At 34.5% G+C, this 17,805-nt stretch overlaps 1 protein-coding gene across 1 annotated transcript in view; it reads right to left on the bottom strand.

Annotated features, from left to right (window-relative positions):
- LOC137925455 (uncharacterized) overlaps positions 1-17,805 on the bottom strand; it is a 35,635-nt gene that overhangs the window by 10,296 nt on the left and 7,534 nt on the right. The window contains exons 3-5 of the mRNA XM_068768898.1: positions 6,053-6,133; positions 3,120-3,235; positions 1,931-2,053 (exon numbers count right to left, since the gene is read on the bottom strand). Coding sequence (XP_068624999.1) covers positions 1,931-2,053; positions 3,120-3,235; positions 6,053-6,133 — 320 coding nt within the window. The remainder of the gene's footprint in view (positions 1-1,930; positions 2,054-3,119; positions 3,236-6,052; positions 6,134-17,805) is intronic.

Here is a 17,805-nt window from a genome sequence, read left to right on the forward strand (position 1 = left end):
AGTAAAACGTAAAACTATAATTTATTAATCCTTGTAAATCTGTAGTTACCACCATGCAGGCTTTCACGTTATAACTTTTATTTAACTAAAAATTTTCAAGTTTATTAACATGTTTATGCAAAAAAAACTTTTAAATTTAAAATTTGTACATTAATAGATGATTAAATAAACATGTCATAATTTATTTTATTTACTTATCTATTTCTGAATTATGTTTTTAATCTGTCGAGTTATAATTATCAATGAAACAAATAAGAATTAAGTTCATCTGTGACAAAACCTCGTAGTAGAGAAATTATCAAAGAAATAGTAATATATTTTACAAAGAAATTTTGTTTTAAAAATACTCTTTTTTATGAACCGGTATTCTCTGGAGCCCGACTGCAATACAAGATGTCTTTCACAGTTAATTTTTAGATCAGTGATTCCCAAAGTGGTCTATATTGACCCCTAGGGGTCTATGACAACCTGCAAGGGATCTACGTCAGCAAAAAAAAATTTGGGGGTCTATAAAATGAAAATGGGGGTCCACGATAGTTGATTTCAACACGTACACTGAAAGTGCCTATTAAAGTACTTACATCATACTATCTTATTATATCAAAACATTTACATTATTAATACAAGTACCTATGAAGTGAAAAAAATGTTATATATGTTTATAAAATTGTGTAAGTTGTAGGATGTTGGTATTAGCTTTGTGGTCGCAATACATTTTGAACTTGTAAAAACCTGAGAGTCGCAGTCTCAGAGCTTCGCTACCTTGCACTGACTTGTTTAATTCGTCACTCTATAAATACAAATGTGGGACAAATATGTTTATTAAAATCGATTTTGAGTAGTTTTAATTTAAATTCAATTAATAAATGTATAAATTAACATGAAAACACATGTTTTTCCAATTTCACTTTAAGTTTTTAACACTAAACTTCACTACAGTTAGAAATTTACAGGGAATTAATATCAGGTAAGTAGGGGGTCTACCCAACACGCAAAAACATGGCAAGGGGTCTACGACACAAAAAAGTTTGGGGAACTCTGTTTTAAATCTATCTGTTTTGGGGTTTATGCTTTACCTCGTCCCATGTTTCACTTTTATCAGAAAAATGCCACACTAGGCATGTTTGGGATATGTATTGCTTTGTAGGTTCCAATTTTTAGCTTGCGTGGTATACGGTCAAGAGCCTTACACACGTCTAATCCAATTTCCATTTGCGTTGCTCGCTTTTTTGTTAGATTAAGTTTCGTGACACATTTCTAGAAGGACACCGTTATGATTTTATTAGGCTTTAAACTTCGAAGGAGTCCGATTTGTATAATAGTTATGTCTGGGATTAATCAAAATACAATCAGATTTTATTATAAAACAATCAAAATTTCATGATTTAGAAGCCTTCCTGTGATACCTGCCTGTCAACACTGCCATAAAATCATCAATATAAATAAATGTGTGGCAATCTCTAAAACTAATATGATGGCGCTATCTAAATTTATAATATTAACAATTTAGGATAAATAGTCAAGGACACGTTTACTTCATAGCAAAAATTGCATGCATTCAATTATTTTGTAATAATGCATGATAATGCATCATTTTAAACTAATCGTGGTCAGATAACTGGGGTTTTATATCGGTAGAAGTTATTAACAATATTTATCGTATACAAGATGATGGGTGATATATGTTAAAGTTTTGAAGGAGGTGAATGTATTCCCCATTTGCCGTCAAAAATGTTTGGTGCATCCAATCTTCGAACTTTCGAGCTTTCGATGCCATTTCGAAATTCTTAGTGACCTCGTAACTAGGTAATGATAGTGATATTTGTACAAAGTACTACTTGTAATTTTTATTCTTTTAGGCAGAAATCATTAGAACCATATTAAAGCCGCCCAAATACCACGTAATGTGATTATATATGTTTGAAGTTACCTGCATGACAGTGTATGGCAACCCTGCCCTCTTGTAAGGCGAAAGACAACACCTTGGCCATGTCTAGCAACCCACTCAGACTCGCCTCGCCATAATCAGGCCACGCGAAGTTATAGTAATATACTGAAAACAAAAACTGTATTTTATCTTTATAAATGACTTCATGTTTCTTTTGGTCATGTCACAATTTGTAAATGACTTTACTACTTACAACTTTTTTATATTTGCTAATACTTTATAGGAAAACAAAATTAAAAACTGTTCGCAATTGATTTCGCTCTAAAGGTTTATATCGTCGTTTAACATTTGTACAGGTTAAGTACATCGATTATAAAATGTCATTTTTTACAAGGTGTTCATTTATTTGTTTCACGTATGCATTAATTTATTTTTTTCATTGCCATACGACAGGTCAATAACCGACAGTACAAAGTCTGTTGGAACTGTTACAATAGTATTGCATATGCAAAAACAACCGAAAGTCGTTCATTATGTGAACGAATCAATTTATTTACTTAAATGGAACATGATATTTATTTCCATAAATGTTATATGACACATATTCCCTTAATTTCGACCAGTTTTTTTACTTTTTATATTACAGAATACATTGGTGATGGTTAAAATGTCCAGAAGAAGCTATTAGCGATAACTTCCACAGTACACAACAGACTGAAACATGCTGTACTGATTATTTATATGAGGTCTGAAGACTAGAAAGTTTCGTAAAAATAAAACTTATGTCAAAATACAGTCAACAAATAACTTCTTAAAAAAAACATATTAACTAATAAAAAATGACATATAGATATTATAAAGGAAATTTCTACTTTTCTCCGGGAATAAAATAGATAGCTTCGTTGTAGACAACTGTATACGCATCTACTATAAACTCCCGTATAAAGTCTCTGAATTAACATGGAAATATAAAAAAATCATCAAACTCAAACTTGTAAAAAAATAATAGTATAATTGATTTTAAAATTATAATAAAGCTTGTGTACGAATTGCTTTAGTAACTTTATTAGTGATATTTATAAAAGTGATGACAAAAAAAACTTAACTGTGTTTATGAGTTTTTCTCACATCGGTATGCGTTTGCTATTCCCGTTATATTTTAAATTGAAGGATTCCATTAGATAGATTCTGATTTTCGTACACAAGAAATTACTAAAAACTAGGAACTCACTGTCGTTGGCCATGAAGATGGCAGGGTCGTATGTGAACCCGGAGCTGGTGAGAGGAGGTCCGCAGCTGGCGTGTTCTCCAGGTGTCTGCAAGTTTATCACTGTCCGAATTCCCCAACTAATAAAGAAACATAGATCTTCAAACACGTCGCCATATAGTCGTATTTGATGCGACAGCAATTGTAGAGAAATTTAAAAATGCGTTAAGATGTTACAAAATTTTAAAATAGCAAGTAACAATTATTATATGTAATTCTATGTCAGTCACTGGGTTAATACTTTAATAAAAATTTCAAACGTGGTTTTATTTACTTATTTCCATACCTATACACAGTGCAATGGTGAACTTATTGCCGAAGGTATTCTCTACCAATTAACTATTTTGTGCGGTGCAGAGATAAATTAATAAAGATAGATGACATAAGTAACCGAAGACAAGGCCATCATTGCATCTCGTGATGGCGTTCGGGACAACGGTATTCCTCTACCAGAAACGAGACCTTCGAAGTAGCGGGTGTAAAAAGACGGCAGATCTACGTGTTCTTGAACCATCATAGTGGTATAACTAAAGTACACTAATTTAAACAACTTATACCGTGGGACGAGCTATGCACGAAAGCCGGGCGCGAGGGACTACAGAAATAAAAGGTTCCGTATGAACTTACTCCTTTGAGTGGTTCGAGAGGGACTATCGAGGGGGTTTTAGTGATTGGGAACTCCACAACCATATCCTCCCTCTAGAGGCAGAGTATTTTGAATAACCAGAAGAATTCTTTCCGTAACCAAAAAAATGGTGAGCAATGTATTAAAAACAAGGCGGATATGATAATGATGATAAAGATGACTGTTTGGTGGAAGACACGCATGGCGGTGGTTTTCCTAAGCGATCTACAAAATATATACAAGGAGAGGTGGTAGTTTTGCAAGAGCATAAATGTGCATAGATAATGCGAGTTAGGATTCAACGTATTTGAATTATACATCAAGGGTACTGTATAATTCAAATACGTTGAATAATGAATAACCTGTTTAAGTTTTAATTAGTTTAATGCAACATTTGTGTGTATTGTTTTCTAACGTGAATGTTGTTGTTAGCTAGAATATTAATACATGACGTTAAAGTTTAAAGATTATACTTGAATAAAAGGTAAATTTATTCGCTTTTTTAACATCACACTATTTAAACTTTTGGTGCATGTTTAGTAGACATGAAAGATGAAAGAGAAATTATTACATATCTTATAACTTATTTCTTTGGTGAGATTGAAAGATTTTGAAATAAATATATGTGACGACTTTTAAATTGGTATAGGGTTTTTCAAAACAGTTCTCTTGAAAATCTATGCATCGCTGCCTTAGGTCTACTCCTCTTTCGGTGTTTTTTCAAAACGTCCGCAGCTTTCTTTTAACAGCTTTCTTCATACTATAATCATCATTATTATTTCAGCTGTAGGATGCCCACGGCTGGACATAAGTCTCCTAATAATACCTCTTAGAAGTAGTCTGATCCAGCGTTTCCCGACACCCTTAGTAAAGTAGTACGTTGTGCTTGTCGATACACGGTCTCGAAATTTAGAAACTGTTTAACAAAGAGTTTTTTTTTTTGAGCGTAATTGAAAGCCGGAACATTAAAGATGACCAAACAGTTCCACAAATGCCATAGTAAAATATTCGGTGGTTTGTTTGGTGGAGTACTCCGTGGTCTTGATGAAAAAGAAAAACATGGATGTTGTTCACAAACCTTTTCTAAAACTATAAACAAACAAATGCTATTGTGTCACTCTTCTTACATTGTTAAGTAATATATATGCACTACACGTTATGTCTGTAAATGAACCGCTAACGAGGTTAAAACAATTTTAAAGCAATAACGAATGCATTTGGCCTTGTTAATACTGCAATTGTATTTATTAATGAAAAACGTTTCGTGAATCCTTTTCAACGGTTGATTTTATAAGAGATTAGGGATTCCCACATGAAATTTACGAGTATTCGTCAATATGACGGTGTCACTATTAACACATTATTGCTGTCTAAATTTATCGCTAGCATTACTTCAAAGAGTTCGTCTGTTAATTGCTTATCTTGATCACCTGAAGACAAGGTCTTCTCTTGGGGACCTTTGCGCCTGATCACTACACGTAACATTAGTCTAATGATCTGACCTAAGGACTTAGTTGCCTTCCAATGCGATCATGAACTGTGTCGTGACTCTTAAAGACGCCTTTGAGTTTAGTTACATAAAACAATGATTAACTTAAACGCATTCTGGGCTCTTTCCCTACTAACCTACTGGAACTAAAAATGCCAATGCCAACAGTGGCATTCTGCCAAAAAAAATAAACGCCTAGAGCCTATGTAATTGAAACAATTGTTGTCTTAAAACTTAAGATCCATGAATAACGAAACTTTGATTAAGCGACATCTGTTCATTATTATAATTACCTCTATAACTTTACTCTTTCCAAGAATATTTTTTGTCATAGTTCTTATTGAAAAACTTTTGACACGAAAAACGTTGCGTACCCGTGGAGATATTCACCCACAATGTGGAGAGATATCACGTTAAGGTTGTTGGAACACGCTGGATACAAGCGGATACCGACAAGTTCTAATAAAAATCTACGTTGGAGGCCTATATTGAGCGGTGGAAACCCTTCGGCTGAAATGATGATGCAAAGGAAGCGGTGATTACGGAGGTAAACGCTAAAGAAAAGAACCCACCGAAAGGAGAATGAGCCAGCTACTACTCACAATGTCTAATCTGAGACAGTCTAGTCCAGTAGAGAACGTTCCACGGTTAAATCGATCATGATGATAATAAAGTTTGTTTTAGAACACAAATTACCATCACGTGAATGCCTGACTTGTTTATTACTTATGTTATAAATAAAATTCTCGGTATAATATAAATACCTGTATAAAAGTAACGTACCTGTGAAATTGCTGTATGATATTCCTGGCAGCAATGGCAGCCGTGCTCGGCCGAGCCATCGCAAGTATGTCGTCCGTGACCCTGTTGATTTAATGCGAACGAATAAAAGGGAGTCATGTGGATCTGTTGAATTTTAAATCGAAATAAATTGACGGCATTGTATTATTTTTAAATACAATTATACGATAACTTTTAACAAGTATAAAATTTTGGTTTTCATTTTAAATTAAGTATTACATTTTATATATTAATTTCACACATATTTAGTATCTTGTCTTGGCACTTTCTACTTTGAAAGTGCACAGAAAATTACTAAATTATAGAAAATTCGACGAAATTTTGATTATACAAACATTTAAAGTGTTTAAGTTTTTATGAAATATTTTAAGAACGCAGTAAGAATTTGTTTATTTTATTTTAAGTTTAGATAAATATCGGTACTTACGAGGGTCAAACTGAAAGTTCTTAGAAAATCAAAAACTAAGCATTCTAGCAAGTTATTAGTTTTATTATAACTTTTCAAAATAGCGTCCATTTACATCAATACATCGCTGCATTCGATGGAACCATTGAGAACCTTGCCCACTCGGCCTTAGGGGTCTCTTCGACGGCGTTTTGAAACGCAGCCACTGCTTCTTCGGCGTCCATAAAATGTTTTCCTCGAAGTTTTTCTTTTATTTTCGGGAATAAATAAAAATCGCAGGGTGCGAGGTCGGGGCTATACGGCGGGTGACCCAGTAATTCCACGTCTGAGGTCGCTAAATAGTCGATCGTTTGCCTGGCGGTGTGCGACGAGGCATTGTCGTGATGAAGGAGGATCCTGCTGCGTGGTCGTTTCTCTCGAACTTTTTCCAAGACAAGTGGCAAACAGTTGTTAGTGTACCACTCTGCATTAACCGTTTTCTGATCCTCTAAGACAACTGTCGCGTAATGACCTGTCTTTCCGAAGAACGAGGCCACCATCTTTTTTCCAACACTTCGACCTCTCTTCACTTTAGTTGGCAACTCTTCGGAAGGAAACACCCACTGAGCAGACTGTCTTTTGGTTTCCGGATCATAACAGTAAATCCAGCTTTCGTCACCCGTTAGTATGTCGAACACAGCATTTGAGTCACCTCCGTTAAATTTTTGGATTATTTCTCGGCACCAATCAACACGGCGGAGTTTTTGAGCCTCGGTCCAATTATGCGGTATCCAGCGGGCACAAAGCTTCCTGACCGCTAAATGTTCATGGAGGATTTTGTGCACTTGACTCATACCTATGCCTAGACTTGTCCGAATCTGCTGATAGGTCACTCTTTTGTCAGTCTCTATCATACGCCGCACAACACTGATATTGTCTTCAGTCGTCGCTGTAGAAGGCCGTCCCTCACGCAAATCATCGGTGAGATTAGTTCGACCACGTTTGAATTCATTAAACCAGTTGTAAACTGTGGCACGAGATGGGGCTTCATCGTGAAAAGCCAATCGAAGTCTATCATAACTTTCTTGTTGACTTATATGACATCGAAAGTCATAAAAAATCATTGCACGAAAATTTTCTCGGCTTAAATTCATTCTGACGTGCACAGACAATTTTCAATTTGCCGCCAAATCGTAAAACAAATGACAAATGAATGAAATGTATACTCAATATTATTGGTAAAGAGTTCTATTTTCAAAATTTAAACTTATTTTTTTAATATAATGCTTTTAAGTTGCCAGTTCTAAAAACTTTCAGTTTGGCCCTCGTATGTAAGAATCTCGTGAAAACCTAGCTTTAAAATTATCTTAGTAAGCTAACAAAAAAGTCTAACTTAAATTCATAACATCCTTATTCAAGTAGGCATTTATATGCACTTTTGAACCGTCAATTACTTTATCATTATAAGTAGTAAGCTACCGCAGGCATGGAGTGCTGGCTTGTTGAGGAGAGCCGGCCAGAAACTCAGCAGTTGCTCTTCTTAAATGACATTTAACAATATTAAATGTATATATTATGTACTATGTAAATGATACATATATTTATTTAATAATATACTCTTATTTTGAATTTAAAACAAAGAAAAGGAAAGTATTAGACATCTCGTAGAATAATCATTTTAGAAAGTAAAGCATGGCGTATCCTAGATAGGATTCGCCCATAACAATTCTTGGATACTAAGGATTTGCTCAGTTAACTTTGTAATATTATAGAAAAATAATTGAAATAAGCAACTGACCTCAAACAGTACATTTTCGGAAACCAAACAATTACGACGGAAGCATATCGTGGCTGTAACGCGTCCATTAGCGGCTCGAGTCACACGCGATCCTCTGATTCGAACGCCTGGCGCACAATTAACCGTCAAATGTGGTTTTAAACGTTTTTTTAGTATTATTGTATAATTTTACTTACAGGGACGTATACAAAACTGTTATTCTTCGATATATACACTCATAGACATGTTTAAAGAAAAAAAGAAAACAAAAAGAAAGAGCAAAATCATTTAGATTCAGTGAGGTACCTTATGATGAGGTACCTTCAGAAATGAAGAACCCTTCCAATGCGGAAACAACGAAAGAATTATGCTTCCTATTGACGAAAACCCTAGTGTCCTCTTTGACGCCTTTTGTCAAAACTACAAAAACACGGCGGTGGCCCAGTGCCTCAACGTCTTAGGCTAGAGTCGCAGCCCCCTACCTGCTATCATAAAGGGGGGAGTAGATTAAGCTCGCACGCCACCGCGGGATCAGTACGTACGTGCTACGGATCACTAGAATGTACTATAAGATAAATGATTGCCACATCCGCATTTCATATGTGTGTTATTATTGATTACCAAAGTATTGTGAACAGTGATGGTATAATAAATAAAGGCTATGTTTACAATTTTGACTCGAGCATTCGCGTTATAGTTTATGTTAGACTTAAATTATTTGTATCATTTACGTTAAAACGCATCGTATTACTAGCCATCACGGCCACAATACTTTAAAGTTAAATTACTTTTTCACATTTCTAAAGTCAATTTGAATTCATTCGAAATTGTAAATAGTACAAAATTGTAAATAATGTACACACTCAATCTCTCCAGGCTCTCATTTCTAAAAATAGTCTAGGATAAGCTGCTTATAAAAAAACAGTTTGTTTATTTACTAAACCACAAATTTACGCTCCGTCTGTGTATTAGAAATCAGCCCGTGGCATAAACTATGTTCAAACAGCTGAAACCTTAAAAAAACATAAAAGATAATTTTAAAACAAAAACCTGTAATTTTTGTACGCTGGTATCTCTACAGTAAAACTACAGATATCTTTATTTGTGGATTTACACTGTGTCATATTTGTTATTACTTTATAATTTTTTTTTAAAACTTCATTCACACATTCGTACTTTTATTGTTTCGGCCTGAGTTTTTTCTGGGCGTCACTTTGTGTTTGTGTTATGTACTTTACTCTACTTATAAATATACGCATACTATTATTATGCAAAATACAAGAAAATTTAGATAAAATTTGTTATCGGATTCTATTTTTCAGATGGAGCCTGGGTCAAGCTTTCTCTAGATCTAGTTTCAGTTATTTGTTTTTATCATTGGTTAACCCTGTTCGCTTTTTCATTGATACCTTCACCAAATTTTAAGTATCTTAGCGCTGAAAGGGGTAAACACAGGCCTTTTTTTAAATTTAATTATATAAAACCTTTTTAAGGAGTCTGGGCTTAATTAATTTAACTTTTGCAGTATGCGACGACATTCTATATTTCTGCTAATAAATTGAAAAAAGACTGTGAAAGAAAAACGATCATTACAGCCGCACCGTAAGGTACCATGTACGATCTTTTCCACAAAATAAAAAAGGTCCGATATTGGTTATTTCATTGGATTCAAAGGCTGTCACTCTCGAAGGTTTTTAGGTATTTATAGGCAAAGGCTGAGTGAGACTCATGTGTTGTCACTTAATTCATATAATTTAGACAAAATCGTTTCATTATTCCAGCCGATAGACGCCCGCTGCAAGACATAGGTCTCTACCAAAGATCGCCACGATGACCGTCGAACGTCTCTTTCTTCTTTTTCTTTCTGTGGCGCTACAACCCTTTATGAAATTTGGCCTCATCGATGATCCTCTTCCATCTCGCTCTATCTTTTGCTGTTGTTTGCCAAGATGTCTCTAGATATCTTCCTCTACATATTCCAGCCATCTGTTTCTGGGTATTTTTCGTCGAATGTCTAGCAGAGTAACATTCATGAGTGATTTACATTGGATGGAAGCCACTTCCAGCCGGTCCTATTGAAAATCTATGGAGGAGGTATATGTCTTACGGCTGAAATAATGATCATTTACCATCTTAGCTAGTAAACGTAGGCGCTGTGCTATGTAAAATTTTTGGTCCGAAAACTTCGACAACGCATTCGAGTTAAAATTTTCAATAATCTGTAGATTTTCACTATTGGAAATTGTTGAGTCGGTCTGATGTTGGAAGCATTGAGACAATAAGATACAATGTATTGCTGAGGATGAATAGTTCTATGTTATTAATGCTATTTATATATTAATATTATCTATATAGTATTTAGCCACTCCCGCACATGCAGTGGTAGTCGTGCAAGAGTGTGACTCTGTATTTGGCACTAATCGGTGTAACATTACTCCTGTAGATGCCCCGTGGAGGGGAGAAACACGTGTTGAGTGGTTTGACGGTAGCAGTTGTGTAGTTCGCATTGTTTGCCGCATGCGCATTTGTCAGCGGGCTGGCGGGCGGTGCACTTTATTGCACGACTACCGTGTGTGCAGAAGAGGCTAAGTATTGGTACTTTTCTTACTTAGGATGGACTTCCGCAGGGTAACGCCTCATGACATTAAATAAAAAAAAAAACAATACTTGGATTAGTCTTAAAACAAAATACGATAGTTCCAAACGCCATTTGATCTGATAAGTGCCCATAATAAACTAATACGTTAACGAACTGTCACTGGATATTAATTATTAAAAGTTTGCAAATACTTTTTCTGCTTTTCAGCCGATGGACGCCTACTATGAGTACAAAGCATAGGCCTAACCCAATAAGTGCTACGATTATCTGTTTTCGCATCCAGCTACTTCGCTTTACTATATCGTCGGTCCACCTGACGATGGAGCCTATTCACATCGCGTCTACTGGCGCGTGGTCGCCACTCGAGGACCTTTGAACCTTCTGAAAATAAATACTATAAATTGGAAACCCAGTGAATTAAGGTCCTAAGTAAAGTTTAATTATTGTAGTACGCTTTCAATTTATACTTTACTATTGTAATAATTTTATAAAAGATAATTTTATTTTTCTTAAATGGCAACACTACTCGACCCCTTCACTCTTTTGTGACAACTTCCGGTAAAAGGATTGAGAGTGGTGGGGTTGAAACAGCGTTTTGATTATTGAGTCCGGAGCTCGGTCACTCGTTCGATAACCATCAAAGTGATAAATTGTCTAGTGAAAACTATGCTAGCTGGCCTATAAGAGTATTAAAAGTGAAATAAAAGTATTTACTATGCTGTGAATTGGAGTTTTTCTGATACTATCATCTCATTTTTAATCCAGAAAATAAATTGTCAGAAGCAATCGAATTTCTTCCCCATTATCTACTAGTTATACTCCTGTAACATAAATTGCATTAAGGACTGTATGTTTAATCTTATTGTCACCCTATTACAATAATTGACATAAATAGTTCGGGTTCAGGTGCGGTCAGTAAACGTCAGCAATCACGCTAACGATATATTCATAGTCGCAGCGTATCATTATCTGTTATTATTATTACAATTTACCGGTCCCATTAAACACGTGCCCATGACACACTAGCTGGCATAAAGATAATTATTTAGTTATTTATAACGGAAACCATAAATACTATAAATAAACACGAGTATAGATTAAACAAGAAACTAATAGGGAGATGCTATTACAATAACATGATTGATTTTACTACTTCTAAAAACTTGTGAGCTCCAGAAGAATAGCTTGAATATACATACGTATTATTCTATCAAATAGTTGACAGTGAAGTAAACATAGAAATATTTATATAATATATATTATATATTTGCATTAAAACCTTTTAGATAAACTTATGTCTAAAAAACCCGCTCACCACACTCGTGCTATATAAAATAGTCAAATTTTCTACAATTCTCTAAAACTCTGTTAAATATTTCTACGTTTAATATATTAATAAATAGAATGTATGTTTGTAAGTCGCTAATATAATAAAACATGAGCGAAGTTTACGTCATTTACTTTGGTAATATTAAATTCTAGTTTTAACCTTTGATTATACCTTTAAATAGCACACCTTATGTATTCTCGTTATAGTATTGGGTCTATAGGGGCCAGTTATTCGAAGTGTTCACACATGAATGAAACGTTCGCTAATATAATATACGTAATTCTCAATACATGGAAGAGTTATGTAAATAAAAAATAACATTTATTTGCTATAGAATGTGTTTTAATTTAAGTCGACTAATAGTTTTTCCATAACGACATTTTTCAAGGCTTGAAACATTTATATAGCAATCAATTTAGACTTAATAATATACACACCGTTCTCATTAACTGTGTATTTACACTATCTATAGCATCTCTCAAATCGGAACACAGTTAAATTAATGCACCATTATTTGACAGAAATAGACGCTGTGATGGTGACCATGTAGCTAGCCTTTAATGTGAGATTTACAAATTGTAATATCTATCATAATATTTTATTGCATGCGTTGTTTCTGTTTGAAGTTGATGGTGCTAGCCCTATTGGTTTTTGTGCAGCTTCATCGGTATTGTGCCCGCGGAACCAGGAGCTCCGCTAGCTAAAAAATTAGCTCTGAGTGATCGTATCCCAGTTTCAACGAAGACGGTTGCACGAAGAGGAACTAGGCTGTATAGGTGTATAGTGTTGATACTAGACGGGGCTTGATGCGCGATATGCGTCCTATCGTTGACATTATTGTGTAACTCAATGTAATGTTTTATTTTTAAAATGTAATAACCTCTCCTTATATGAATAGTCTAAAGGCAGGTAAAGAAAAAGCAAACGCTTTTGGGTCCCGTTCTTTTGTATTACACAAATAAAGCCACTCGAGAAGACAATTTATTTTTATTATCATCATTATGTTAGCCGATATACGCATTCTGCATGGCATATGCTACAAATGAACTAAATCTAACATAAACGCGAATGCGCGAGCTAAGACTAAACACAGCCCTTAACCGTTTTATTATCATTGTTCACATTAGTTTGTAATACGTAATATCCTTACAATAATGTGGTAATCAATAACAACACACATATAGAATGCGGATATGGCAACCATTTTGATCGTAGAACACTCTAGATATACGTCGCACGTATTATACTAAAAATCTGCACAATGCGGTCATTGTAGACCAGTGTCTAGCGTTGCCCGTATTCAGCGACTTCCTGTGATCTTGACTAAGATGCTCTTTAGAAGCGCAATTCTTCGTCTGTGGCTTTGGTTCTTCTGCCCTTTTTATTTGTGATTGAATCTCGCAGCGAAGCTCCATAAAAAGCCACCTCCGTTGCTCTTTACGTAATCTTGAACCTTCATAGAAACGCCACCGTAAACCGTCACGTCTCAGATTCATGTCTTCGATAGCAAAGCATTTGTCAAACAACTTCGTCAATTTAACCCTTAGTAGCCTGATTTACGAAAGTGATTTTTTTTAATATTACTGTATTTGCTTGAGGGTTTACATGAACGGAAAAATAGATTTTATTTAATTTCGTTGGAAAGAATATTATACAACAGTAAAATTCGTACAGCCAAGCTATAAAAAAATCTAATAGAAATGTGAACATTCGGTTTAAAAGATTGGTATCAAAATTGAAACTCTAGGTTATTAAGGGTTAAATAATTCCTTCTATTGTGATGCAGTTTTTACAATAGAAAAAAATAGATCGGAAGACTGTGATATGAGTACACTCATATCACAGTCACATATCACACACATCGTTTAAGTCAGGAGGGTCGGGATCTATCCATACGCACCTTAAAGCAATCGTTACTCGAAGATTTTTTTATCCCTACAATAGCATCCGTGGTATAGCAGCATGATCGTTAGGAAAATTTTTTTGCGAACATTTGTTTTAAGTATCCTCTTACAACGCATACTATTATTTTTTGGAATGACGTTGCCAAACGTTTTTTTTTTTAATTTTAATGAGTAGATATTAGTAAAACTATATGTTAGTGTTTATTTAATTGTGCGTTTTATATGCCAAGAAGTAAACGTAATTTTACTTTCTCTCGTGCTAGAAGGCTATAAATAATTACTGGTATACCTTGTCGCGAAACAGTGACCAGAAAGAATTATTCTTTCAGGAGCCTATGTGCTTAGTTACTTCTTGGAGCGTCCACCCAAGATCATATAATACTATGAAAAACCCTACTGTCTTATACTTGGCTTATTATTTTATAGCAGATAAAATGTTTATCGCGTTACAGTCTAGTATGTATAGAGTTCACGAGAAAACGAGAGAGTCACAATATGATATGATATTTAGCGCGTTACGGGTTGAATGCCAGTTTCGGTTGCACGAAATAATAGAAGAAGGGAATATCGCCTCATTGATAAATAAACAAGAAAGCTGTCTGATCTTCTTGGAGTAAAAAGTAAAGGTAGTAAATAAAGTGATAAATGGTAATAATATACAGTAGTAATTAAAAACAAAAGATGATAATGTAATATATACATAAGTTAAAATAATAAAAATAAGAAATTGGAATATAACGAAATGTGAAATAAAGTAAATAAATGAATGAATCGAAATTGTAAAGAAGCAATCAAGGAGAAACGGTGAAGGATAAGAGACAAGGTATAAAATGTGAAGACATGGACAGCAATGGAAGATAATGTGACGGATAAAAAAAGAAGAATGAGTGAGAGGTATTCGGGAGGGGGGAGGACGTAAGAAGAGTGAAAAAACAAAATGTTAATTAATGATTAAGCAAACTGTCCCTGTGAAGCCAAGACAGGGTTGTACGAGGAGAGATCGTCAATAACGGGAGCCATTAAAAATATGATGTGATAGAGAGTCGTAGTAGAAATGAGACTTAATTATGCAAGCAGAGGCAGGTAAAACCTCACATTTTTATTTTATTTATATTACAAAATAAATTGGTACATAGATCAGGTGTTTACAAATAAGAAATAAAAAAAAGACACGAGTAAAACAGAAGCTGTGACATAATGTATTTTAATTCCCAAAAATGAAAATCTGTGATAACTCAGAAATGATGGTGAGGGATGAAAGATGGCTGAAAAAAATGTAATACATGCATAGAATGTTAAAATTTGTGAAGGATGAGCGTTATTAAATATAAGAAGATATTGTGAAGCATGGAAGAAGAAAGTAAAATAAATTAAAAATTAAGACTTGAAAAATTATTAAAATTGTAATCTAAGTCCCTATTCTACATGTAGGTGTGAACGATAGGTCCCTAAAAACGAGGGCTTTAAAAAATTCTACAATAAATTATAGTGTTAATTTATTCCTGCACATGCGAACGCCGATTTCAATTCGAACGGCGTCAATGATGGAGTCACTGCCTTTGTCTAAATTGTAAATAGTACAAGATTGTAACTAGTCTCAGTATATATGTAATATACACAATTTCTATCACACATGACTCTATTTTCTTCTTCATTAAGTGGAAGTCAAGTCCGTGCACAAGTAACTTTCCTCCACCCGATAAATGTGTAGGTAAAGTTGTAATAAAATTAATTGAATGTGTAAGCTAAGGTGGAAATGTTTTATTTAATAAAGCTCGGTACACACTCGCGTGACTCCCGTCGGTTGTTTTTATTTTGCGTTTGCTATAAAATTCCTATTATACATTATTTTACGTTTCCAAAGTAATAAACATGTTTTAATTCTTTGAAGAATTTTTTTCTGTTTACGATGACCTTATTCTTTTTTTAAAATGCACTTTGTAATTATCAAAACCGTTTTCGACATTAAAGGATAAGGTGTACATGCTAATGCTTAAACAGTTAGCTAAACCGTTAATAGTTAGATAAGTAGTAACAGATGATTGGATCTATTTTATTTATTTACTATTTGTACTCTCTTCTATCCTCTACACTACTTCTGTCTTTTAGAAAGAATTTTTGTGAAAAAAAAATTGCGGTATGTTTATGAAGATCTTAAAATATCTGATAATCTAGTCTTTATGCATAAGAATATTAAATAGTAATATATAGTGAAAATAGTGATATAAATATGGTTAGAATATAAAAAAGATAAGTTTGTTATACTTTCCTTTGGGCTTAGACTATCAAGTCAACTCTAACAACTCTAAAGACACTCCACAATGTTTTACCAACCATGGATTTCGTTAAAGCATTTCAAGATAGACATGACTTTTCTGTAATTAAGAAACCATTGAGAACGAACGTTAATTATTTAATGGAATCAGGCGTTATTTTGTGGAAGTCCACCCTAAGTAAGAAAAAGACCAATATTTAGCCACTTCCGCACATGCAGTGGCCACTAGTAGCTAGTAGCACTCTGTGTTTGGCACTAATCGGTGTAACATAACTCCTGAGGATGCCCGTGGAGGGGTGAAACACGTGTTGAGTAATTTAACAGTGGTAGTTGTGTAATTCCCATTGTTTGCCGCATGCGCAATTATCAGCGGGCTGGCGGGCGATGCACTTTGTGACACGACTACCACTGCATGTGCGGAAATGGCTAAATATTGGTCCTTTTCTTACGAACGTTAATTTTCTTCCACCTCCGATTATGTTCGTATTTTTTTACGTTTGTATTTTTCCACTAATCTATGTCATGATTCATCATCATATTTTAGCTATAGTAAGTAAATCCACTGTTAGACATAGACCTTCCTAAAGAATTTCAATAAGACCGGTGGGAAGCGACTTACACCTAGCGTCTTTTGATGACCTAAGCAAGGGCATCTGTCTGCTTTGTGGGCGGACGTCTTACGCTACTCTTGTCGGTCCATAGACTCCACTACAGAACTTTGAGGCCATCAGCTCTAAGCGATATAGGCCTCATATATCCACTTCCACTTCAATTTGCTAATCTATTAGACTATATCGGTTACTTTGGTTCGGGATCTCTTTTGCTCCGATTCGATCTCGTAGGAAAGCCCCGAGCATAACATAGACCCATTAGATGCGCAGTGCCCTAGAAACGTCGACTAAACTTAAAAGTAGATATGAAAAGCATTGCCTTAATGATCGGCGACAACAACCTTTGCCCATCATTCCTATCGTTTGCTCGCAAGGTGGTAAGTAATGCTATTAAAAGGAACAAAACCAAATAGAAAAACTGGAATCAAAAATGAAATAAATGCACATGTAAACGAACTTATCAAATAATAATAGAATATAAGACAAGTCTAGCAATGTATTAAAAAGTTCAATTCCAAACAAATCTGTGATATCAAAATAAAGATAAAGATTGGAAAATAAAAATGTATCTAGCCAACTTAGGGTAAAAAGATGAGGAAAGGAAGGCGATGAAAGTAAGAAGGAATGAAAGAACAAAAATTACAAAATATTGTGAAGGATAAATGGAAAGAATAAAAGAAAGTGAGAAGTATGAAAGTAAATGTCGAATAAAAATAAAATTCTGAAAAAAATTATGTGTAAATAAAGTCCTTGTCCCAAATTAGATAGGTGGTACGAGAGGCTCCCAATAGCCTGGGTCATAAAAAAAAACATAGACCCATGATTCACAAGACCACGTGTCTTTGTTGTAATAG

Source organism: Battus philenor, unplaced genomic scaffold (genome assembly GCF_028537555.1).
Source record: "Battus philenor isolate CCGP_79_NKW_IND1 unplaced genomic scaffold, ilBatPhil1.0.hap1 SCAF_27, whole genome shotgun sequence".
In the NCBI taxonomy this organism is placed as follows: domain Eukaryota; kingdom Metazoa; phylum Arthropoda; class Insecta; order Lepidoptera; family Papilionidae; genus Battus; species Battus philenor.